This window comes from Piliocolobus tephrosceles, chromosome 16 (assembly GCF_002776525.5).
Source record: "Piliocolobus tephrosceles isolate RC106 chromosome 16, ASM277652v3, whole genome shotgun sequence".
Lineage (NCBI taxonomy): Eukaryota > Metazoa > Chordata > Mammalia > Primates > Cercopithecidae > Piliocolobus > Piliocolobus tephrosceles.
The window spans coordinates 45,607,854-45,632,693 of record NC_045449.1 but is presented as its reverse complement, the minus strand read 5'-3'; the positions used below and the strand labels follow the sequence as shown (position 1 = coordinate 45,632,693).

The following is a 24,840-nucleotide window of genomic DNA, read 5'->3' as shown; positions in this document are numbered from 1 at the left end:
ATAGCAGGTGAAAGGTAGAGGTAGGCTTCTATCTGCCTGTGTTTAGCCCCATTTGTAGGTTTCATTTTCACTATCAATTAGCCTTTCTCAGAGTATCTAAATGTTCTTAAAGCAGATAAAGTACACAATCCTAGTTCTTGGAGAATTTATCATCTTAGTTTTGCTAGGGATAAAAGACTATTTGAAGCCAGGCACGGTGGCTCACGCCTGTAATCCCAGCACTTTGGGAGGCCGAGGCAGGCGGATCACCTGAGGTCAGGAGTTCGAGACCAGCCTGAACAACATGGAGAAACCCCGTCTCTACTAAAAATACAAAATTGGCCAGGCATGGTGGTGCATGCCTATAATCCCAGCTACTCGGGAGGCTGAGGCAGGAGAATCACTTGAACCCAGGAGGTGGAGGTTGTGGTGGGCTGAGATCATGCCATTGCATTCCAGCCTGGTCAACAAGAGCAAAACTCCGACTCAAAGATGATTTGGGGGTGTATGCCAATGAATGAATTCCATTGAGAGCTTCGTCCAGCATCTTCCTTGAGTTCTTAAAGTCTATGCCCACCAGTCTTGCCCCCTTGGCTAAAGTGGGACTGATAACCCATGTAAAATTAGCTAAGTTGACATATCAACAGTTGCTGCTTCTCTAAGTCCTTGCAGGAGAAACCCATGGACAGAGAACTCATGCAAAGAAGCTGGGAACGTGGTCTGTCTCAAATTGGATGGCTTCAAAGGGAGTAGTAACTTAAAAGTGGGATCCATTCTATGAAAATCTTATACTTCAACTGCAAAATGTGAAATAGTGAAACCAAGAAAATATCTAATTGGTGTTAAGAACACTTTCTAACTGAAAGGCAACTAGCAAAGAGTTAAAACATACAGGCCGGGCGCGGTGGCTCACGCCTGTAATCCCAGCACTTTGGGAGGCCAAGGTGGGTGGATCATGAGGTCAGGAGATCGAGACCATCCTGGCTAACATGGTGAAACCCCGTCTCTACTAAAAATGCAAAAAGTAGCCGGGTGTGGTGGCGGGCGCCTGTAGTCCCAGCTACTTGGGAGGCTGAGGCAGGAGAATGGCGTGAACCCTGGAGGCAGAGCTTGCAGTGAGCCGAGATCGCGCCACTGCACTCCAGCCTGGGCGACAGAGCAAGACTCCATCTCAAAAAAAAAAAAAAAAAACAGAAAATTTGGATTCCATTTACATGCAATTTAAAGACAGTCGTGTAGGTATTTAAACATCTTCCTAGGGACCTTAGGGGAAGCAAAGAAATCTAATCCTAATGTCTTTGCCCTCAAGGAGTTTGGGGCACCAACAGAGTAGAAATAAGTACACCATGCCCTACATCATTGTATATGTGGGTACATGAACTCTGTGCTATAGAAGTTCCCAGAGGAAAAAGGAGGCTGGTGAGTTGTAATAACATGGGCTAACATTTGAGCACCTGTGTGTCGTGCACAATGCTGAGCACTTTCCATGATTAACTTCCAACATCCCTACAGAATGTCAGTTTACAGATAAGCAAGCAAATGAAGAGGCTCAGAGAGGTGAGGCATTCTGCCTAAATTCTACTAAACCAGAGCTGGTTACTAAAGCTGGGATTCAAACTCCAGAACCTGTGTTCTTAGCTTTATGCTGACTCATCTGAGGTTTGCGCAAGTGTAGTGACTTGCCCAAGGTTATACAGCATGACAATGATTCGAATCCCAATCTGTCTGACACTTATACAATCATGGCCTTTCCACCCCAGGACTTCTTAACCTTGGCATATTTGGGGCCAGATAATTCATTGTCGTGGAAGGGACTCCCTTGTGTAGTGTATGTTTAGCAGCATCCCTAACCTCTACCCGTTCAATGCCAGCAGCAACTGACATCCCCACCCAAGTTGTGACAAATTGCCAAATGTCAGAATATTGACAAATGCCCCCTGGCTGGGGGGCAAAACCACATCCAGTTGAAAGCTACTAGTCTACCACAATCTGCTGCATCTCCTCAGCCTTTTCACCTTAAGAAACTCCCTCAAGGTTGCCCACAGCAAGCCAGTGACAACCTGAAGCAGAGCCCAGGAATCTCATGGCCGAAGAGGAAATGGAACTGAGGTTGAACTGGTGACTGATGTTTCACCAAGGGAGCAATGGATTAACTGGTAATGCTGTTACACAAACAGAATGGCACAGCTGGCTTCCTACCAGCTCACTTCCTACCACCTCCAGTGGCAATCAAGAAGCAGCCCCCAGGGAAGGTGGTTGCCCTATCTTTCCTGCGAAATTCCAGGAACCCAGTTTTTGCCAAGAGGATGGTAAGAATTTAGTGCTCTTTGGTCTCGGCTGCAGAAGCAAGATGAAGGGAATATCATCGCTTGGCAAGCATTGCAATAAGACACACAAGTCGTGCCACCACTATGGCTCTAAGGCCTACCACCTTCAGAAGTTGACCTGTGGCAGGCCAGGCACGGTGGTTCACGCCTGTAATCCCAGCACTTTGGGAGGCTGAGGTGGGTGGATCATGAGGTCAGGAGTTCAAGACCAACCTGGCCAACATGGTGAAATCCCATCTCTACTAAAAACACAAAAAATTAGCCGGGAGTGGTGGTAGACGCCTGTAATCTCAGCTACTTGGGAGGCTGAGGCAGAGAATTTCTTGAACCTGGGAGGTGGAGGTTGCAGTGAGCCAAGATTGTGCCACTGCATTCCAGCCTGGACAACAGAGCAAGACTCCGTCTCAAAAAAAAAAGAAAAGAAAAAGAGAGATCGACCTGTGGCAAATGTGGTTACCCTGCCAAGCACAAGAGTAAGTATAACTGGAGTGCCAAGGCTCAAAGATGAAATGCTCACTGGGACTGGTCAAATGAGGTACCTAAAGCTGTATACCAGATTCAGGCATGGATTTCGTGAAGAAACAACACCTAAACCCAAAAGGGCAGCTGTTGAAGCATCTGAGTCATCTTAACAATTTCAACCGTTAGGCCAGGTACAGTGGCTCACGCCTGTAATCCCAGCACTTTGGGAACCGAGGTGGCTGGATCACGAGGTCAGGAGATCGAGACCATTCTGGCTGACACGGTGAAACCCCGTCTCTATTAAAAATGCAAAAAAAAAAAAATTAGCCAGGCATGGTGGCACATGCCTGTAGTCCCAGCTACTTGGGAGGCTGAGGCAGGAGAACTGCTTGAACCTGGGAGGCAGAGACTGCAGTGAGCTGAGATCGCGCCACTGCACTCCAGTCTGGGCAACAGAGCGACACTCCGTCTCAAAAAAAAAAAATTTCTACCATTAGTCATGCAATAAATATTCTGGTTTTTAAAAATAATAATAAAAACTGGCCGGGCACAGTGGCTCACGCCTGTAATCCCAGAACTTTGGAAGGCCAAGGCAGGCAGATCACAAGGTCAGGAGTTCGAGACCAGCCTGGCTAACATGGAGAAACCCCGTCTCTACTAAAAATACAAAAAGATTAGCTGGGCATGGTGGCGGGCACCTGTAGTCCCAGCTACTCGGGAGGCTGAGGCAGGAGAATGGCATGAACCTGGGAGGCAGAGCTTTCAGTGAGCCACGCTCGCACCACTGCACTCCAGCCTGGGTGACAGAGCAAGATTCCATCTCAAATAATAATAATAATTTAAAAAGAATTTCCCTTCATGAAGGGCTCCAAACAGCCTTGGAATGGCTGCATTTATAAACTCAAGTCAGCAGGATTGCGAATGTGCTTGGTGGGCCCATGGAGTCCCAGAGAGTCAGGGAAGAATGCTTCCTTACCCTCTACCAGGCTAGTTAGTCCAAGAACTTTATCATTAAGGTTCTTTATCTAAGGTCTATGGACTGGTCCATAGATGAGACCATTTTTATTTTACACATTTTGTTTAGTGTAAAATATTTTGAGTGGATACAGCAATGCATTGTTCTTGGGAGAGGACCCATTGTATTCATTATATTCTCAGAGGAATAGTGAGCAGAAAACAATTAGCAACCATTACCTTAAGAGTTTAGCAATGGTGGCAAAGAGGGAATTAACGGGATAACATAATACAGATATTATTAAATTATTAAAAACAGATGTCATGGCTGGCGCGGTGGCACATGTCTGTAATCCTAGCACTTTGGGAGGCCAAGGTAGGTGATTCACGAGGTCAGGAGTTCAATACCAGCCTAGTCAACATGGTGAAACTGAGTCTCTACTACAAATACAAAAAATTAGCTGGGCATAGTGGTGGCCGCCTGTAATCCCAACTACTCAGGAGGCTGAGGCAGGAGAATGGCTGGAACCCAGGAGGCGGAGGTTGCAGTGAGCCGAGATCACGCCACTGTACTCCAGCCCGGGTGACAATGCGAGACGCCATCTCAAAAAAGAAAACAAAAAAAACCAACAAAAAAATAAAACAGATGTTACAATCAGAAGCTTCAAAACATCTAGTCCAAGTTCTGATTACTCTCTTTAGTGTAAGGTTTATGGCCTGGTGGGAATTATTTTTCATTTATCCCTGGCATTTAACCAAGACAAAAGGCTGGGCCCACTAGCCGGGCGAGGTGGCGGGCACCTGTAGTCCCAGCTACTCAGGAGGCTGAGGCAGGAGAATGGCGGGAACCCGGGAGGCGGAGCTTACAGTGAGCTGAGATCCGGCCACTGCACTCCAGCCTGGGTGACAGAGCCAGACTCCCTCTCAAAAAAAAAAAAGGCTGGGCCCTGGAGGTCTACCCCAGAGGCCCATGGGACCCAGGATTTTAGGGAAGGGAAGGAGAAGGATCTTCATGGTGTATCTTCTCAGACGATTGAGGCACAGCAGTGACCTGAACCCCAGGACACTTGCTAACGCCTGTCAGGTGGAGGGCACTTGCCTAGGTGCCATGAGCAAGGTGCTACCAAACCTTGTTGCACCAAGAGACAGCCCAATGCAGGGTAGTCGGTGCTAAGGAGATAGAGGTTTGATCCAGGTTCCTGAAGGAAGCCCACTCAGTTGTGTCAATTACCTCTGAGGGCATGGGAGTGGATCCAAGGACGCATATGTTTGCCCTCTGCCCAAGCTGCCAGGGGAAAGCAGCAAAGTGTTGGCCTTGAAAAAGTGAGCACTGAACTAAAAAGCAGAAGCTTATGTTCTGCTGCCTCTGTCTGGCCCTTCCTCTCTCCCCCAGCTTAGAGGCCTCCCAGAGGTAAACTGGTCCTTTAAGCAGCTGCCATCCCCTGCAGCCCTTCAGGCCCTGACTCGCAGGTTCTCTGTGCGAACTTGGCTCAGCCTTTTTGGAAATGTAATAGGCATAGTACTGTTAAAATGAGAGCACTGGGGAAAAAAAAGAAGGAAAAATAAGCATAGCAGAGGAGGAGGAAGTAAATGCTAAGATACATGGCTGCCAAGCATAGTGGCTAACACCTGTAATACCAACACTTTGGGAGGCTGAGGCAGGACAGTCATTTGAGGCCGGAGTTCAAGACTAGCCTGGGCAACAAAGTGAGACCTTGTCTCCATATATATATATATATATGGCAACAAAGTGAGACCTTGTTTCCACATATATATATGGCAACAAAGTGAAACCTTGTCTCCACATATGTACATATGTATATATATAGAGAAAGAGACTGAGTTTCACTCTGTCACCCAGGCTGGAGGGCAATGGCACGATCTCTGCTCACTGCAACCTCTGCCTCCCAGGTTCAAGCTATTCTCCTGCCTCAGCCTCCCAAGTAGCTGGGATTACAGGCACACACCACCACGCCCGACTAATTTTTGTATTTTTGGTAGAGACAGGGTTTCACCATGTTGGCCAGGCTGATCTCAAACTCCTGACCTCAAGTGATCCACCCACCTCGGCCTCCCAAAGTGCCGGGATTACAGACATGAGCCACTGCACCTGGCCTCTAAACACATTTTTAGATAAAAACTATAAGATCTATGGCCAGGAGAAGGGCAGCCGGCTACTATGTTCTTATTTGCATTCTGATCACCAGTTAAGCAACACTCACTGAATGTCAGGTCCAAGTGACAGAAAGATAGGTGCCCCCATGCTTCTTGCCCAGAAGGAGGAGGTCATATCTAGTGGCCACAGGGATGAGTAAAAAACCATTAAAATAAAAAGCAGTGCATGCTATAATAAAGGTATGATCAATCAGCCATAAGAACCAGAGGAGGGAGTAATTAAAAATAATAATAATGGCCGGGCACGGTGGCTCAAGCCTGTAATCCCAGCACTTTGGGAGGCCAAGACGGGCGGATCACGAGGTCAGGAGATCGTGACCATCCTGGCTAACACGGTGAAACCCCGTCTCTACTAAAAAATACAAAAAAACTAGCCGGGCGAGGTGGCGGGCGCCTGTAGTCCCAGCTACTCTGGAGGCTGAGGCAGGAGAATAGCGTGAACCCGGGAGGCGGAGCTTGCAGTGAGCTGAGATCCGGCCACTGCACTCCAGCCTGGGCGACAGAGCAAGACTCCGTCTCAAAAAAAAAATAATAATAATAATAATAATAATAATAATAATAATAATGATGATGGCTGGGCACGGTGGCTCAAGCCTGTAATCCCAGTACTTTGGGAGGACGAGACGGGCAGATCACGAGGTCAGGAGATGGAGACCATCCTGGCTAACACGGTGAAACCCCGTCTCTACTAAAAAAAATACAAAAATCTAGCCGGGGGAGGTGGCAGGCGCCTGTAGTCCCAGCTACTTGGGAGGCTGAGGCAGGAGAATGGCGTAAACCCGGGAGGCGGAGCTTGCAGTGAGCTAAGATCCGGCTACTGCACTCCAGCCTGGGCGACAGAGCGAGACTCCGTCTCAAAAAAAATAAAATAAATAAATAAATAAAAATAATAATAATAATAATAATAATACGCCTGGAAGTGTCAGTGTTTAGCAGCAAAAGTAATATTGCAGCCAGCCTTGAAGAATGAGTATAAATAATAAGAGTTAATAATTATTGCCGGGTGTGGTGGCTCAAGCCTGTAATCCTAGCACTTTGGGAGGCTGAGACAGGCGGATCACGAGGTCAGGAGATCAAGACTATCCTGGCTAACACGGTGAAACCCCGTCTCTACTAAAAAATACAAAAAACTAGGCCGGGCGCGGTGGCTCAAGCCTGTAATCCCAGCACTTTGGGAGGCCTAGACGGGCGGATCACGAGGTCAGGAGATCGAGACCATCCTGGCTAATACGGTGAAACCCCGTCTCTACTAAAAAATACAAAAATCTAGCCGGGCGAGATGGCGGGCGCCTGTAGTCCCAGCTACTCCGGAGGCTGAGGCAGGAGAAAGGCGGGAACCCGGGAGGCGGAGCTTGCAGTGAGCTGAGAGCCGGCCACTGCACTCCAGCCCCGGCGATAGAGCGAGACTCCGTCTCAAAAAAAAACAAAAACAAAAACAAACAAAAAAAGTTAATAATTATTGAACATTTCCAATGACCAGGCATTTTATACATTCATTATCACATGATCTTAGTAGCTACTATTATTTTCTCAATTTTGCTGATGAAGAGTAGAGGTTCATAGAGGTTAAACAACTAGGATTTCCCTACCTAGGATATGGTAGAGGTAAAGAGTATCTGGCGGGGAGTGGTGGCTCATGCCTGTAAGGCCAGCACTTTGAGAGGCCAAGGCAGGCTGATCACCTGAGGTCAGGAGTTCGAGATCAGGCTGACCACCACGGAGACACCCTATCTCTACTGAAAATACAAAATTAGCCAGGTGTGGTGGTGTATGCCTGTAATCCCAGCTACTTGGGAGGCTGAGGCAGGAGAATCGCTTGAACCCGGGAGGCAGAGGTTGCAGTGAGCTGATATCGCACCATTGCACTCCATCCTGGGCAACAAGAGTGAAACTCCATCCCGTCTCAAAAAAAAAAAAAAAAAAAAAAAAGAGTATTCCAAGTAGGAAAAATGAGCAAAGGCTTGGAGTGGGGAGAAGGTACACTGGCAAGTGAGGTGCCAATTATTTGTACAGTCCTTGCCACTTTACAAAAGCTTCTGGAAATGTCATACATAATCCTCAGGGAAACTTTGAGAGGTAGGAGTTTTCACTATTCTATGTTGCAAATTATAGGCTGCAAAAATAGGCTTCAAAGAAGGTAAGAAGGTAAGAGATGCAGATTAAAAACCTGAACCTCCATCTGAATCTAAAGTAAGGGCTTTCTGTTCATTGCCCCATCACTACCAGACCTTGTACTGGAAAATAATGGTCCAGTGGTGAGACACACTGAGGAATCCGCTCACCCCATGAGCCACCTCTGGGCCTCTGCATTCTGTAACTATGGAGGAGCTATGGAATAGTGTTTTTCTTTGTACGAGGTTACCAAGCAAACTCACCTTTGACTACCTTACTGAATAAATAATAATCAAGCAAAATTCTGGAGTCTTTTTTTTTTTTTTTCTTTTTTTGAGACAGTCTCCCTCTGTTGCCCAGGCTGGAATGCAGTGGTGTGTTGCCTCCCGGGCTCAAGCGATTCTCCTGCCTCAGCCTCCCAAGTAGCTGGGATTACAGGTACCTGCCACCACACCCAGCTAATTTTTGTATTTTTAGTCGAGATGGAGTTTCACCATGTTGGCCAGGCTGGTATCAAACTCCTGACCCCAAGTGATCCACGTGCCTCAGCTTCCCAAATTGCTGGGATTACAGGCATGCACTGTGCAATCTTGGCTCACTGCAACCTCCTCCTCCCAGGTTCAAGCAATTCTCCTGCCTCAGCCTCTCAAGTAGCTGGGACTACAGGTGCGCGCCACCACACCCAGCTAATGTTTGTATTTTTAGTAGAGATGGGGTTTCACCATGTTGGCCAGGATGGTCTCGATCTCTTGACCTCATGATCCACCCGCCTCGACCTCCCAAAGTGCTAGGATTACAGGCATGAGCCACCACACCCAGCTGGCAACCGCTGTTAATGTTTTCTTGTGTATCCCTTTTTCTTTTTTTTTTTTTTGAGACAGAGTCTCACTCTGTCGCCCAGGCTGGAGTGAAATGGCACGATCTCCACTCACTGTAACCTCTGTCTTCTGGGTTCAAGCAATTCTCCTGCCTCAGCAGGAGTAGCTGGGATTACAGGTGCTTGCCGCCATGACCAGCTAATTTTTGTATTTTTAGTTTAGACGAGGTTTCACCATGTTGGCTAGGCTGGTCTAGGACTCCTGACCTCAGGTGATCCTCCCATCTCAGCCTCCCAAAGTACGGGGAGTACAGGCATGAGTCACCGCTCCCGGCCTTGTGTATCCTTTTATAGATATTCTGGCATCTTTATTATGCTGATAAAACACTATACCAACAAAACACAAAATCTGCATAATATAGTATATTGATTCATTTCACTTCATGTTGTGCCTAAGTTGTGCCATGCCCTGTGCTGGATTCACATAAATAGAGCCCCAAGGGTGTACACGTTGTGTGTGTATGTGTGTTAAGAGGGAGTGTGGGTAGCTTACACCTGTAATCCCAGCACTTTGGGAGGCTAAGGGGGGGGGGTGGATCACTTGAGATCAGGAGTTCGAGACCAGCATGACCAACAGGGTGAAACCCGGTCTCTATTAAAAATACAAAAATCAGGCCGGGTCCGGTGGCTCACGCCTGTAATCTCAGCACTTTGGGAGGCCAAGGCAGGTGGATCACCTGAAGTCGGGAATTCCAGACCAGCCTGACCAACACGGAAAAACCCCACCTCTACTAAAAATACAAAATTAGCTGGGGTGGTGGCACGTGCCTGTAATCCCAGCTACTCGGGAGGCTGAGGCAGGAGAATTGCTTGAACCCAGGAGGCAGAGGTTGCGGTGATCCGAGATTGTGCCATTGCACTCCAGCCTGGGTAAAAAAGAGCGAAACTCCGTCTCAAAGTAAATAAATAAATAAAATAAATAAAAATACAAAAATCAGGTGGGCATGGTGGCCCACACTTTACAAAAGCTTCTGGAAATACCACACTTAATCTGCAGGGAAACCTTGAGAGGTAGAAATTACTGAAAATACAAAATTAGCCAGACGTGGTGTAGTCTCAGGAGTCTGAGGCACAAGAATCCTTTGAACCTGGGAGGCAGGGTTGCAGTGAGCTGAGATCAGGCCACCGCACTCCAGTCTGGGTGACAGAGCAAGCCTCCCTCTCATGGCGGGGGAAGAGGGGGTAGGGGCAACAGGTACCAAGGGGCCGTAATTAGTACAAGGTAAAATACAAGTGTAGGAGTGTCACGTAGTGGTTAGTACTTGTTCTCAGAAGTCAGATTTGGTTTACAGTTCCAATTATGCGACTTGCTCTCAGTGTGACCCCATGTAATTCACTGAACCTGTGTAAGCCTATTTTTTCATCTATCAGACCAGATTAATAATAGTACCTACAGCCAGGCGCGGTGGCTCATGCCTGTAATCCCAGCACTTTGGGAGGTCAAGGCAGGGGGATCACAAGGTCAGGAGATCGAGACCATCCTAACACAGTGAAACCCCATCTCTACTAAAAATATAAAAAACTAGCTGGGTGTGGTGGTGGGCAGCCTGTCGTCCCAGCTACTTGGGAGGCAAGAGCAGAATGGCATAAATCCAGGAGGCGGAGTTTGCAGTCAGCCGAGATCGCGCCACTGCACTCCAGCCTGGGGGATGGAGAGAGACTCCCACGCAATCAAAAAAATAATAATAATAATAATAAGAGTACCTACTACTTCACTGAGTGTTGAGAGGAATAAAGCCAAAGTATACAAAGTGCCTGCCACATATTAAACACTCAATAAATGTCTGCTAGAGGTTGCAGTGAGCCGAGATCAGGCCACTGCACTCCAGCCTGGGCGACAGAGTGAGGCTCTGTCTAGAAAAAATAAAATAAAATAAATAAATACATGTCTGCTAAAAAAAAATAATTTTTAGGCCAAGCATGGTGGCTTATGCCTGTAATCCCCAGCACTTTGGGAGGACAAGGCAGGAGGATTGCTTGACCCCAGAAGTTCGAGACCAACCTGGGCAACATGGTGAAACCTTGCCTGTACAGAAAAATACAAAAATTAGCCGGGCACAGTGGCACATGCCTGTAATCCCAGCTACTCGGAGGGCTGAGGCGGGGGTTGCAGTGAGTTGTGATCCCACCACTTCACTCCATCCTGGGTGACAGAGTGGGACGCTGTCTCAAAACAAAACAAATCAATTTTTAGCTCTCCATAAATGTTAGTCATTATCCTTCAGGTCTGCATTCCATTATTGTAAATTCATAAAACTCTAAAACCCAGGAAAGGTCCGGTGGGTGGATGACTTCTGTAATCCTAGCACTTTGGGAGGCCGAGGAGGGGGGATCACTTGATCCAACTCCAACAGGAGTTGGAGACCTTCCTGGCCAACACGGTGAGACCTTGCCTCTACTAAAAAAAATACAAAAAATCAGCCAGGTGTAGAGGCATGCCTCGCCTCTACTAAAAAAAATACAAAAAATCAGCCAGGCATAGAGGCATGCCTGTAATCTCAGCTACTGGGGAGGCTGAGGCAGGAGAATCGCTTGAACCCGGGAGGTGGAGATTGCAGTGAGCCAAGATTGCACCATTGCACTCCAGCCTGGATGAAAAGAACGAGATTCCCTCTTTAAAAAAAAAAAAAAAAAAAGGGCCTTAAGGCCAGACTTTTTTTTTTTTTTTTTTTTTTTTTTGAGTCTCTTTCACCCAGGCTGGAGTGCAGTGGCAGGATCTCGGCTCACTGCAACCTCCGCCTCCCAGGTTCAAGTGATTCTCCTGCCTAAGCCTCTTGAGTAGCTGGGATTACAGGTGCGCGCCACCATGCCCGGTTAATTTTTGTATTTCTATTAGAGATGGGACTTCACCTGTTGGTCAGGGTGGTCTCGAACTCCTGACCTCGTGATTCGCCCACCTTGGCCTCCCAAAATGCTGGGATTACGGGCGTGAGCCACCGAGCCTGGCCAATTATTTTTCACTTTAAACATCTCAGGAAAGACCCAAAGAATCCTCAGGGTTTACACTCACAGTCCCTTGATTCCTGTATATTCCAAGATTTGTGGGAAGAAAAAGTACCAAGCTTGGAGTCAGCAGGCCTGATTTTTCTTCCTTTCACCAAGCTTCTCTAGTTCTGTTTCATTATCCCTATGACAACGACTAGCAACAGTGACTGGCATTTAGTAGGTCCTTCATAAATATATGTTGAATAAACTCTAAAAGAAGTAGCTTTTCAATCCAAGTTGAGTCCTTTCTTGGTCCTGTTGCAGGCAAGGGCAATGGTATCCTGCCCTGGGTGCACAAAGGTGCAGGGAGGATCAATCGCAGAGCCTTTCCCAGAGAAGGGGCCCAAAGCGAGTCAACCTCTCTACTGAGCTTCCCACGAGGATGCTGGATCCCCAATCCTAATCATGGACACGTCTGACGGTCGCCGCCGTTAACGGGAATGATATGGCCCTTCCTCCTCCACTCCCCCCTCTCTTCTCCCCTTTCAACACTTGAATTGGGCTTTCCCGCTCCTTCCGCACAGCGCAGGACCCTCACCAGCCCAAACCCTTCGCGGCCTGCTAGTTCCCACCCCTCCCGTCCTGGAGGACCGTAGGTGGACGCTCTTGCAGAGCGCCTCTCGCTGGTTGGGGCGGGGGTGGGCGGAGCCAGCACCGTCTGGGCTGTGGAAGCGGAGGGTGGGGACACTCTGGCCCGGTTCTCGGTGGTGCGGGAGCTGGCGGTAGCAGCGGCCGCTCTGGTCGGCGGACGTGCTGCCGAGTAGTCCCGGAAGCGAAGCAGCGATGGCGGAGAGTCCGACTGAGGAGGCGGCGACGGCGGGCGCCGGGGCGGCGGGCCCCGGGGCGAGCGGCGTTGCTGGTGTCGTTGGCGTTAGCGGCAGCGGCGGCGGGTTCGGGCCGCCTTTCCTGCCGGATGTGTGGGCGGCGGCAGCGGCAGCGGGCGGGGCCGGGAGCCCGGGGAGCGGCCTGGCTCCGCTGCCCGGGCTCCCGCCCTCGGCCGCTGCCCACGGGGCCGCGCTGCTTAGCCACTGGGACCCCACGCTCAGCTCCGACTGGGACGGCGAGCGCACCGCGCCGCAGTGTCTACTCCGGATCAAGCGGTGAGCCGGGGTTTTTCCTCCCCCAGCCCCGAGCTCCGGGGCTCGACCTTCCCCGTCCCCCACCCTCTCCCACTACAACTCACCCCCCACCCGCTGCGCTGCCCTCGCGGCGGCCCACCTCCACGGCCCAAATCTTGCCAGCTCCGGGCGTCGGGATCCAAGTCCCTTCTCCTCCCACCCCCAGCCCCACAAGCACCAACCCCCGCCTCGTGTGCCCAGATCCGACCCCGCCCCTCGACAACCTCCCTTGAGCCCTCCGTCTTCATTCCGGCCACCTTCCCCCACCCCTCCCACCTCCGGGTGGAAACCCGACCCTTTCGCGCTTCAGTAACACCCCCTCCCGCCTTCGGCGCCGCCCCTATTTCCCCTTCCCCACCCCAACCTTGCTAGATGCTGCCCGCAGGCCCCACCCATCGGTCCCCTGTCTTCTCTGGAGCCCCTTTCCTAACACAGACGAACTTGTCTTCCTTTGCCCTGCCTCTGACTCGAGCCAGCCTTTGTTTTTATCCTCCGTTTTCCTCAGATTCCCTCCACACAGTCCTTTCCCCAGATCTAGATCGCCTCCCTCACCCAAATCTTTCCTTGAACCCATTTTCCACTGTCCCAAAGCTGTCCACTCTTAGGCCTCTTCCAGAAACACAGGCTACCTCCCCCTACTTCCCCAGTGCCACTCTGGATTGTAATATCCCACTCAGGAGCTTCTTTCTTGTATTTTCCCTCCCCCCACTCCCCACCCTTCCTGGATCATCTGTTTTACTTTTATGAAGCAAATATACTCAATTCAAATATAGGAACAAAGGCCTAAGTCCTTTCTGTGCTTATTTCTTGGGTGACTGATTTTAGATCCTATCATTTAGTGGATAATGTTTTCCAAAAGCACGTAGAATAGTACCTATCGCATAAGAAAAGGGCAGTACTCTTTAGCTGCTATTAATCCTGAAACATGTTTGACCTCCCCATGCCCCCATCACAAGCATCTTCATTTAGGTGTTATTCCCCATGTTCCACGTCCTTTCACATGTAACTGTATCTACTTTTCAAGGTTGTAATAAAAATTAATACAATGTGTGTAAAGTATCTGGCACAGTGCCTGACACAGGAGGTGAACTCTGGGAGGGGTTGCCACCTCTACTGAAACTCAGCACTCAACTCTTTTCCTCCTTCAGCTATTTCAGTCATCCAGTTAGCTGACATACCTTTGAGTTTGGCCAATACTTTTCTCTGCTCTGTCGGCTATTTGCCCTTTTTATGTCCCTACCCACCCTAACAAGTCCCTAGACTTTTCCCCACCTAGAATTTTTTCTTTAGCCCCTTACTCTCAACTGATCCATTCCAGTTGGTGAGATATGACTCAGAAATCTTCTCATCTCCTATAGAAGTCCACATGTCATCTTCCAGATGGGAGATTCTCAGCGCTTTCTGAGGGTGCCTCCCCAGCCTGAAGAGATCTCTACCCTTAGTCCCCTGGGCAGGAAGACCACCATGATAGTCTTACTCCCTGCTGGCTGGCTTGCTTCATACAATCCCCTTACCAACAAGAGTCCACTGTATAGTTAGTTTATAGAATTAGTTTTTTAGTGGAGTTGATGATGCCTTTCCAGTTACTAAAAAATCTTCATTTAGCATTCAGCTGTAGTACCTGAGAATCATGGAGGTGGGGAGTGAATGAATTGCCATGTGGGAGGAAGTGAGAGTAAGTGGAAAGTGGCTTTTCCAGGCTGACATTTGATGCCATTGGGATCTCTGATTTTTTTTTTCCCCTCTCCCTCCCCTCCCCCTGAGGAAACAATGTCCTTTTGATAATAATTTGCTCTCTGCCTGCCTGAGAAGTACTCAGCTGGGATTTCTCAGCCAACAAGACAGTACAAACACTTGCGGTACCAAGCACCACTTTCTCAAACCCTGGCCTCATTGAGGTGATAACAACTGTCCTGCCCAAGGGATTCCCCCTTTCCCCACCTTCCTCACTCCTTCCCCCACCTCCTCTTGGTGTTATACAGGGATATCATGTCCATTTATAAGGAGCCTCCTCCAGGAATGTTCGTTGTACCTGATACCGTTGACATGACTAAGGTATGTAACTTGATGGGAGTTTGGGGGTTTTGGGGAAATCGGGGGCCATAAGGTTGGAAAAGCCTAAAAGAGGTTGTTCAGCTCACCTCTCTGATTACACAGATGAAGAAATCAAGACCCCAGGAGAGTAAATGGCTTGTCCAAGGTCACATAGTGAGGTGGAGCAGCGCTTTGAAGAGGTGTCTGTTATTAGTGTACCCATAGGTACTGATTGGCTTGGAAAATCCTAGTTCATGTCTGTTGTCGCAGCTTGACTATCGGGCTCTCTTTCACTCTCAAAAGTGCTCCTGTTTGGATAATAAATTATATGGTCACCCTATCCATTGTACTACCCAGCTCTTCCCCCATCCCATTACTCTTGACATTAACTATGGTACTATAAATCAGACGTAGGGAAGGTTGAGATAGGGCAAGCTTGACTGAAGTGTTTGTGGTTAAAGGACTTTGTTCAGGATCCTGTCCTTACTGGTTGCGTTTGAATATCCCTTCCACCCCAAAGACTATACCTCTCTTGTCCTCCACACACAGAGGAAGCTTAGTACATAATGTCACATTTTTCTAGCATAGATACTAGGCTTTTCTGTCACTGAGTGCTCTACCCACAGAAGTGCAGTTGCACTTAAACTGATGTTGAAAGAAACCAGATTTCTTAAACCTAATGCTGTTTAACTAAAACACATAGTTTTCTTACGGTAAATTTCTTACAGTAAAAATTCAGATTTTGTATTGTTGGTGTATCTTCTTTTGTTGTTTTAAATAGATTTCCCTTCATACTTATTTTTTTATTTTTATGTGATTGGAAATGTTTTTCCTGGGACATCTTGTCCTCAGTCAAGTACCAGTGTTAATAGCCTAGTACCTGGGGTCCCAGAGTTGATGCCATGTTGAGACCAGTTGAGTTTACTATTCCAAATGACTGAGAACCAGAATATGACCTAGGGTCTTGCCAGGAGGGCAAGGTGGGAACTATAGACTTAGGCATTGGATTGCCACATCCTTTTCCTTTTGCTATGCAAATTCTTAGCAGACCTAAATGCTTAGGAGCCTTTGTAAAAGAAGAAACATAACTGAATCAGTTCAGGTTTTCCTCCCTTCAGGGAGGGAAATCCTGTTCTAGAGTTATGGTTTGAGGGGGAAGAGAATTGTGTCACTTTCGGCAGCTGATTTGTTTTTTTTTTTTTTTAAACCAACAGTATTGGGGAAAGTTCTGGGGATGGTCTAATGGCTCTGAGTGAACCCTGAGTCTTGTGCTGCCTGAGCCACATCCTCCACAATAGGTTTGATCCTCTGCAGAGGAAGCAAGCAGATATCCTAGGCATCCATCACACCCCCTAACTCTGCTCTGTTAGTGGCATAGGGCTGTGGCCTCCAATCCCTTTCCTCGTCTCCTTTCATCATACTTTCCCTTTGTGCCACGTAAATGTAGGTTGGGGTTGCATCATATGCATGTTTGGCCTGGGCAAATCCAAACATATATTCAGTCAAAATCTGTGTTGATTTCTTAAAATTAAAAATGCTAGGATTATATTTTATAGATAAGCATATTATATTTTTGCACAGTGGTATTTTATCCATTATATGTAACACTGATCAGGGAGGTCTGCACACACACCAAAAAAAAACATGCTTTAAGAGAGTTTTAAGGGATACTTGAGTGATTTTGACTAGGTTCAGTTTTTGCCTTGGGCTCTAACTTTAGAAGTAACCCCTGAGTAAGATGTCATTCCACTGTAATGAGATTTCTTAAAATTCCAAACCTACATATTAGTATGAGTGAATACAAGATGTTCCTTCTGCATGGTGAGGATGTAGAACATGTGTACCAGATTATGGGCTCTGCTTCTGGTATGGGTAGTAGGTGGAGGGTAGCCAGGAGGGGTTGGGGTGGGTCGTCACCTCACAATTTTGAGATGGGGTTTTATTTTGCAGATTCATGCATTGATCACAGGCCCATTTGACACTCCTTATGAAGGGGGTTTCTTCCTGTTCGTGTTTCGGTGTCCGCCCGACTATCCCATCCACCCACCTCGGGTCAAACTGATGACAACGGGCAATAACACAGTGAGGTTTAACCCCAACTTCTACCGCAATGGGAAAGTCTGCTTGAGTATTCTAGGGTAAGAGGAGACTTTTAAGTAGCCAAGTCGGTTGTTAGCAGATAATTACTCTAGGTCAGCCTTTATCAACCAGAGTCCCTCATCTGAACTACAGAATACAGAAAATGATTGAGTGACTCTTCTCAAATCTCCTCAGGATGGTATGTGACTAGTATCATTCTAGATGCAGAGGGGAGAAGTTAATTTATTACAGTGGAAACCTTTGAGAAGTGGTTCTCTAAGAGAGTGGCCCCGAGCATCTGGGAACTTGTAGCCGAGCACTTTCTGGGACTCTACATCAGACCTGCAAAAGAAATTCTGGGGTTGGGGCCAAAAATCTGGGTTTTTTTGGTGGTTGTTTTTTGTTTGTTTGTTTTGAGGCGGAGTCTTGCTCTGTTGCCAGACTGGGGTACAAGTGGTGCGATCTCAGCTCACTGCAACCTCCGCCTCCCAGATTCAAGCGATTCTCCTTCCCTGGTCTCCTGAGTAGCTGGGACTGCAGGTGTGTGCCACCACACCCAGCTAATTTTTGTATTTTTAGTAGAGACGGGGTTTCACCATGTTGGCCAGGATGGTCTCGATCTCTTGACCTCATCATCCACTCACTTCAGCCTCCCAAAGTGCTGGGGTTACAGGTGTGAGCCACCACGCCTGGCCCAGTAATCTGTTTTTTACAAGCTCTCCAGATGATTGTGCTGCATACTCTAGTTTCAGAACCACTCTCCTGGGGTATTAAGGCCTTATTTTCTCTCCTGAACAGGTTGAGAAAGGCTGCAGGTCTGTGCCATTCAAGATTTGGGGTGTCTTAATTTGAGTCTCACGATAAGTTGCTTTGAAGACAGTGGCGGCGGCGGCGGTGGTGGTGGTGGTGGTGGTGGTGATCATTACGATTTCGTTTTTTTTTTGTTTCTTTTTTTTGGTTTTTTTTTTGTTTTGTTTTTGGTAGAGGCGGGTGTCTCACTATGTTGCCCAGGCTGGTCTTGAATTCTTGTCCTCAAGCAGTCCTCCTGTTGTAGCTCCCAAAGCACTGGGGTTACAGGCATATGCCTCCATGCTTGACCTGATTATAGTATTTTAACAATGACAAGTGTCTGAGATTGGAAATCTTTTTGTTTTTTTTTGAGATGGAGTCTCGCTCTGTCCCCCAGGCTGGAGTGCAGTGGCACAATCTTGGCTCACTGCAAGCTCCGCCTCCCGGGTTCCTGCTATTCTCCTGCCTCAGCCTCCCCAGTAGCTGGGACTACAGGTGCCTGCCACCGTGCCCGGCTAATTTTTTGTATTTTTAGCAGAGATGGGGTTTCACTGTGTTAGCCAGGATGGTCTCGATCTCCTGACCTCGTGATCCACCTACCTCGGCCTCCCAGTGGAAATCATATTATATATGAAATGAGTTTCTAGTGCATCTTCTTTCTGGATGCTTCTGAGGTTTTGCTTCATAGAGTTCCCATTTTAGTTGCCTTTGGGGTCTGAAAACTCAGTGTGGACATGTCTTCTAGCATATTTTGGATTGGTCTTTTTATAGTGGTCTGAACTTCTCTGAGGCAGAGAACACGTGCAGGTTGAAGTTGAGAAAGTACCCCCAAACTGATGATTCTGTTTTCCTGCTATCCAACATGTTTCCAGGTTTGTGTGAGGGAAGGGCAGCATTTGAAATAAACTTAGAGACATGATTCATTTTTCTAGAACTTGCTCAGACCCAGGGATATGTTCTGCTGTGATTTTGGCAGTGAAGAAGTCCTTTAAAGGAGGCTGTCCTTAAAGAAGTGCTTCATCTCTTTAGGGTACTTAATTAATTGTCTTTGCTAGTAGGCTAAAACCCATGATGGTAAAGAAATTTAGTCATTGCTTCTGTAGGAAGTTTGTTCATGAAAGCATGTCTCAGAGTAGGCTCTCCCTCATTGGGTCAATATAAAACTCTTTTGAGATACCAACGACAGGACAGTGGGGTAAAAGTAGTAGAAGTGTGTTAGGTAGACAAAGAAAAGCTGTCCTGAAATTGAAAATTTGCCGTAAAGAATCACAGAGTAGAAAATTCAGCCGGGTGTGGTGGCTCACACCTGTAATCCTAGCACTTTGGGAGGCCGAGGCGGGTGGATCACCTGAGGTCAGGAGTTTGAGACCAGCCTGGCCTGGCGAAACCCTGTCTCTACTAAAAATACAAAAGTTAGCCAGGCATGGTGGCGTGTGCCTCTAGTCCCAGCTACTCTGGAGGCTGAGGCATGAGAATTGCTTGAACCTGGGAGGCAGAGGTTGCAGTGAGCCAAGATCACGCCGCTGCACTCCAGCCTGGGTGACAGAGGGAGACTTTGTCTCACAAAAAGAAAGAAAAGAAAATTCTTAGGTGTTCCTAGTTGATTGTATTAGCTTTATCAGCCTTGTTTTTTTTTCCCCCTCTCTACCTAGAAAACAATGTTGGGCTGACTCACTGACTAAATTTAATGAGAGTTGACACTGTTGTAAAGCTTCAGAGAGGGGTAGGTCTAGAGTTTCTGGGGAAGCAAAGCTGAAAAGAGAGAGGACTTAAGAGCAGCCCCCAGTGAAGTTACCATTAGGCATTACTCACTTGGGCTTTCCTCAGGTACCGCAGGGAAAGGGAAGTAGGCAATCAACTTGAACAAGCCAGTCCTGGCTTAGGTTGTGTTTGGCTTCCAGCTCCGGTGCCATCTCTTCAATTAATTGAGCTAAAAATAAATGTCATTAACATCCAAGCTGCCCACTCCCCCTAATACTTGTTTGGGTTTAAGAAAGAGAGGAGCAATTTTGGTATTTGATGTTTTCCATACATTATTTTCACACCTTCCACTGTCTGGAAGCACACTCTTCCTGTCCTTTGGTAGAGTTATGTAGTCTTAAGATAATTTGACAGTCCTTGGGGGTTTGATATAAAACTGGATCCCCAATAGCCCCACCACGTGGCCTCTAACCAGATGACTTCAGTCACCTGTTTGCCTCTATGTTCAACTTCTCTCTCCCCTCACTAACTCCATCACCACCCATAAACGAGCTCTTTGCGATCCACAGAGATTAACATTTAGACAACTTTTGGAGCTAATTGCTTACCTAATTTCTTTTGTTTTGATTGTCATAACTGTTTCTAGTACAAAGAAAATCCCTTCAAAGTTACATAGCTTGCTTTTACCTATTCTTTTGCCCCCCTTGATATGAGGATTAGGCAATTGACTGATTTCTGCTGAAATCAGAAAGAGCATGAGACAGAGGCTGGGAAATTCCAGAATATTAATAGTGAAAGAGAAACTTATGGTGAGTCACTTATGGTAGTGTTGCCGGGCCCCAGGGTACTTGTTCCCTGTTCTTTCTCTGCCTCACCCTCCCTTCCTTCTGATGTGTTTACAGTACATGGACTGGACCTGCCTGGAGCCCAGCCCAGAGCATCTCCTCCGTGCTCATCTCTATCCAGTCCTTGATGACTGAGAACCCCTATCACAATGAGCCTGGCTTTGAACAGGTAAGTCCAGATGAGCCTGGCTCTGGGGAGTAGACTAGTGTTTTTGGTTGGTTGGTTGGTTGGTTGGTTATGTGTTTTTTGTTTTGTTTTTTGTTTGTTTGTTTTTTCTGAGACAGAGTCTTGCTCTGTCACCTAGGCTGGAGTGCAGTGGTGCAATCTCGGCTCACTGCAACCTCCACCTCCCGGGTTCAAGCCATTCTGTCTCAGCCTCCCAAATCGCTGGGAGTACAGGTGTGCACCACCACACCTGGCTAATTTTTGTATTTTTAGTAGAGACGGGGTTTCACCATATTGGCCAAGTTGGTCTCAAACTCCTATCCTGGTGATCCGCCTGCCTCGGCCTCCCAAAGTGCTGGGATTATAGACGTGAGCCACCATGTCTGGCCAGAATAGTGTTTTAAGAGATCTGCTTGGGAGGTTTTTTGTTTTGTTTTGTTTTGGACCTAGCACAGCCCCATGTACTACAGTTGTTGCTATAGGAAAAAAAGGCAATTGACGTGTTTTTTAGTAATGAAATTTTTTGCCGGCTGTGGTGGCTCATGCTTGTAATCCCAGCACTTTGGGAGGCTGAGGCAGGCAGGTGGATCACCTGAGGTCAGCAGTTTGAGACCAGCCTGGCCAACCTGGTAAAACCCTGTCTCTACTAAAAATTAACTGGTCAGAAGTTTGAGACCAGCCTGGCCAACATGGTGAAAACCTGTCTCTACTAAAAATAATAAATTAGCTGGGCGTGGTCGCTTGAACCCTGGAGGCAGAGGTTGCAGTGAGCTGAGATCACGCCATTGCACTCCAGCCTGGGCGACAAGCGAAACTCCGTCCTCCCTGCTCCCCAAAAAATAATAATAATGAAATTTTTTATTTGTGACAGTTACAATAAGTATGTGACTTGGATTCCTTTACAACATGGAAGTCAGTGGAATCAATTGGAAATTAATCCTGAGCCTGCTTTGGGGGTTGTGGCATCTAGTGGGTTCTATGTGCCTGTATCCTCAGCATCCCCTGAAGTTGCTCTATAGGGACTACTGTTCAGCCAGCTGTTCTTCTGGAATTATGAAGGACTGTTGCCTGCAGAGCCAAAGGAGTCATTAGGAGTCCTGGGCAAGACTTTTTGAGTTAACAGTGCCAATGAGAAGTTGGAGAAAACTCACATTTTTCCAAGAGCATGCTCTGTGCTAGACACTACTGAGTTTTTTTTAATGTAATTTCTTGTTTAACCTTCATACTATGTGAGGTTAAATATTGTTATTCCCATTTTCAGGTGAAATAATGTTGCCTCAGAGAGGTTAATTAACTTTCACAAGGACACAGTTCAAGAGCCCAAGTTCTCCCACTATTCCGATGTGCCTTCCTGAATTACTCATGAGCACGGGAAAAAGTTACAGTGATAGTCCCAAAAGAAAATGATTCCAGATAGGTGATTAGAACAGCTTAATTTATTTATTTATTTATTAAGACAGAGTTTTATTCTTGTTACCCAGGCTGGAGTGTAATGGTGCAATCTTGGCTCATAGCAACCTCTGCCTCCCAGGTTCAAGTGATTGTTCTGCCTCAGCTCCCCGAGTAGCTGGGATTACAGGCACGCACCACCATGCCTGACTAATTTTTTGTATTTGTAGTAGAGAAGGGGTTTCACCATGTTAGCCAGGCTGGTCTCGAATTCCTGACCTCAGGTGATCCACTTGCCTCGGCCTCCAAAAGTGCTGGGATTACAGGTGTGAGCAACCATGCCTGGCCAGCTTAATTTATTTTTAAACTACTACAGATGACACCAACTTTGATTATTTCTCTGTAGACCCAAACAAAGGATAACAAAATACCTTTCAAAAATGAAAAAAAAATTTTTTTTTGAGACAGAGTCTCACTCCATCGCTCAGGCTGGAGTGCAGTGGCTTGATCTTGGCTCCACTTCCCGGGGTCAGGCAGTTCTGCCACAGCCTCCCGAGTAGCTAGGACTACAAGCACACACCACCACGCCTGGCTAATTTTTGTATTTTTAGTAGAAATGGCATTTCACCATGTTGGCCGGGCTAGTCTCGAACTCCTGACCTTAGGTGATCAGCCTGCCTCAGCGTCACAAAGTGGTGGGATCACAGGCATGAACCACCGAGTCTGGCTTCAAAAGTTAACTAAAATTATTCCCTAATCCATCCTTTCTCCAAACTGTCATTTCAGGAGGAGATTCTAATTGAAATAGACCTCATTAGCAGGAGCTGATTTGTAGGTCTTGTCTTTTTTTTTTTTTTTTTTTTTTTTTTGGTAGCAGACTCTCATTCTGTCACCCAGGCTTTAGTGCAGTGGTGTGATCTCAGCTCAGTGCAACCTCTGCCTCCCAGGTTCAAGCGATTGTAGTGCCTCAGCCTTCCTAAAGTAGCTGGGATTACAGGCACACACCACAACGCCTGGCTGATTTTTGTATTTGTAGTAGAGATGGGGTTTCGCCATGTTGGCCAGGCTTGTCTTGAACTCCTGGCCTCAAGCAGTCTGCCCACGTCAGCCTCCCAAAGTGCTGGGATTACAGGTGTGAGCCACCATGCCCAGCCTTGTGTTTTTTATTTTTTACTTCTACAGTGACTTGCAGTTGTTTTTATTTTATTTTTTATTTTATTTATTTATTTACAAGCATGCACCACCACACCCAGCTAATTTTTATTTTTATTTTTTTATTTTTATTTTTATTTTTTTGAGACGGAGTCTTGCTCTGTCGCCCAGGCTGGAATGCAGTGGCCAGATCTCAGCTCACTGCAAGCTCCGCCTCCTGGGTTCACGCCATTCTCCTGCCTCAGCCTCCTGAGTAGCTGGGACTACAGGCGCCCGCCACCACGCCCGGCTAGTTTTTTGTATTTTTTAGTAGAGACGGGGTTTCACCGTGTTAGCCAGGATGGTCTCAAACTCCTGACCTCATGATTCGCCCGTCTCGGCCTCCCAAAGTGCTGGGATTACAGGCTTAAGCCACCGCGCCCGGCCTTAATTTTTATATTTTTAGTAGAGACGGCGTTTCACTATTTTGGCCAGGCTGGTCTCCAACTCCTGACCTCGTGATCCACCTATCTTGGCCTCCCAAAGTGCTGGGATTACAGGTGTGAGCTACCGCGCCTGGCCCATCAGCTGCTTTTATCAGAGGCCACGGCTCTAATTGACTGGGGTTGGTGGTAAGAGGAGAAGAGCACAGGAAAAAGTAAAGAAGAGGAGGCTGTACTCCCCTTCCATTCACACCATAGTGAGACCCTGTTTATATTGGCTTTCTAGACCAAAGTTGAAGTTTATCTTTTTAAAGTTTTAAGTTCTGCTTCTGATAGAGTTATTTCTAATTTTACTATTTCTTTGAGACAAAGTCTTGCTCTGTCACCCAGGCTGGAGTACAGTGGCACAGTCATAGCTCACTGAAGCCTCAAACTCCTGGGCTCTAGCCATCCTCTTGCCTCAGCCTCCCGAGTAGCTGGGATGACAGGTGCACACCACCAATGCCCAGCTAATTTTTGTATTTTTTATAGAGACGGGATCTCACCATGTTGCCGATGCTGATCCTGAACTTCTGAACTCAAGCAATCCACCTGCATCGGCTTCCCAAAGTGTCGGAAGTACAGGCATGAGCCATCGGGCCCAGCCCTACTTCTGATTTATAATAATTGGTTCAATGATGGTGGGACCCTAGAGACATATAACAGGTAAAGGGGTTAACCAGGAAGCATCCTTTACTTGTTGATGCCTAAAGGTTTTCCACACTGAGACTCTTTACTTCATTTATACCTTTTTGTCCCACCATCATTCTTTCTTTCTTTTTTTTTCTGCCCCTAAAAAGACAAGTGTTTCCCAGCCTGGGCAACCTAGTGAGACCTTGTCTCTACCGAAAAAATTAAAAAAAAAAAAAAAATAGCTGGGCATTATGACATGCACCTTGAGTCCCAGCTACTTGGGAAGCTGAGGAGAGGAGCATCGCTTGAGCCCAGGAATTCAAGGCAGCAGTAACCTCTGATCATGCCACCACTTTCCAGCCTGGACGACAAAGCAAGAGCCCGCCTCTTAAAAAAAAATTTTTTTTTTTTTTTTTTTTTTTTTTGAGACAGAGTCTCGCTCTGTCACCCAGGCTGGAGTGCTGTGGCCGGATCTCAGCTCCCTGCAAGCTCCGCCTCCCGGGTTCACGCCATTCTCCTGCCTCAGCCTCCCGGGTAGCTGGGACTACAGGCGCCGCCACCTCGCCTGGCTAGTTTTTTGTATTTTTTAGTAGAGACGGGGT

The 24,840-nt window shown here is 47.3% G+C and overlaps 1 protein-coding gene across 1 annotated transcript in view; it reads left to right on the top strand.

Annotated features, from left to right (window-relative positions):
* The first annotated feature begins 12,557 nt into the window (after positions 1–12,557).
* The window catches only part of UBE2Z (ubiquitin conjugating enzyme E2 Z), a 20,314-nt gene continuing 8,031 nt past the window's right edge, over positions 12,558–24,840 (top strand). The window contains exons 1-4 of the mRNA XM_023204383.3: positions 12,558–12,971; positions 14,972–15,044; positions 16,974–17,161; positions 20,495–20,606. Coding sequence (XP_023060151.1) covers positions 12,655–12,971; positions 14,972–15,044; positions 16,974–17,161; positions 20,495–20,606 — 690 coding nt within the window. The 5' untranslated portion in view covers positions 12,558–12,654. The remainder of the gene's footprint in view (positions 12,972–14,971; positions 15,045–16,973; positions 17,162–20,494; positions 20,607–24,840) is intronic.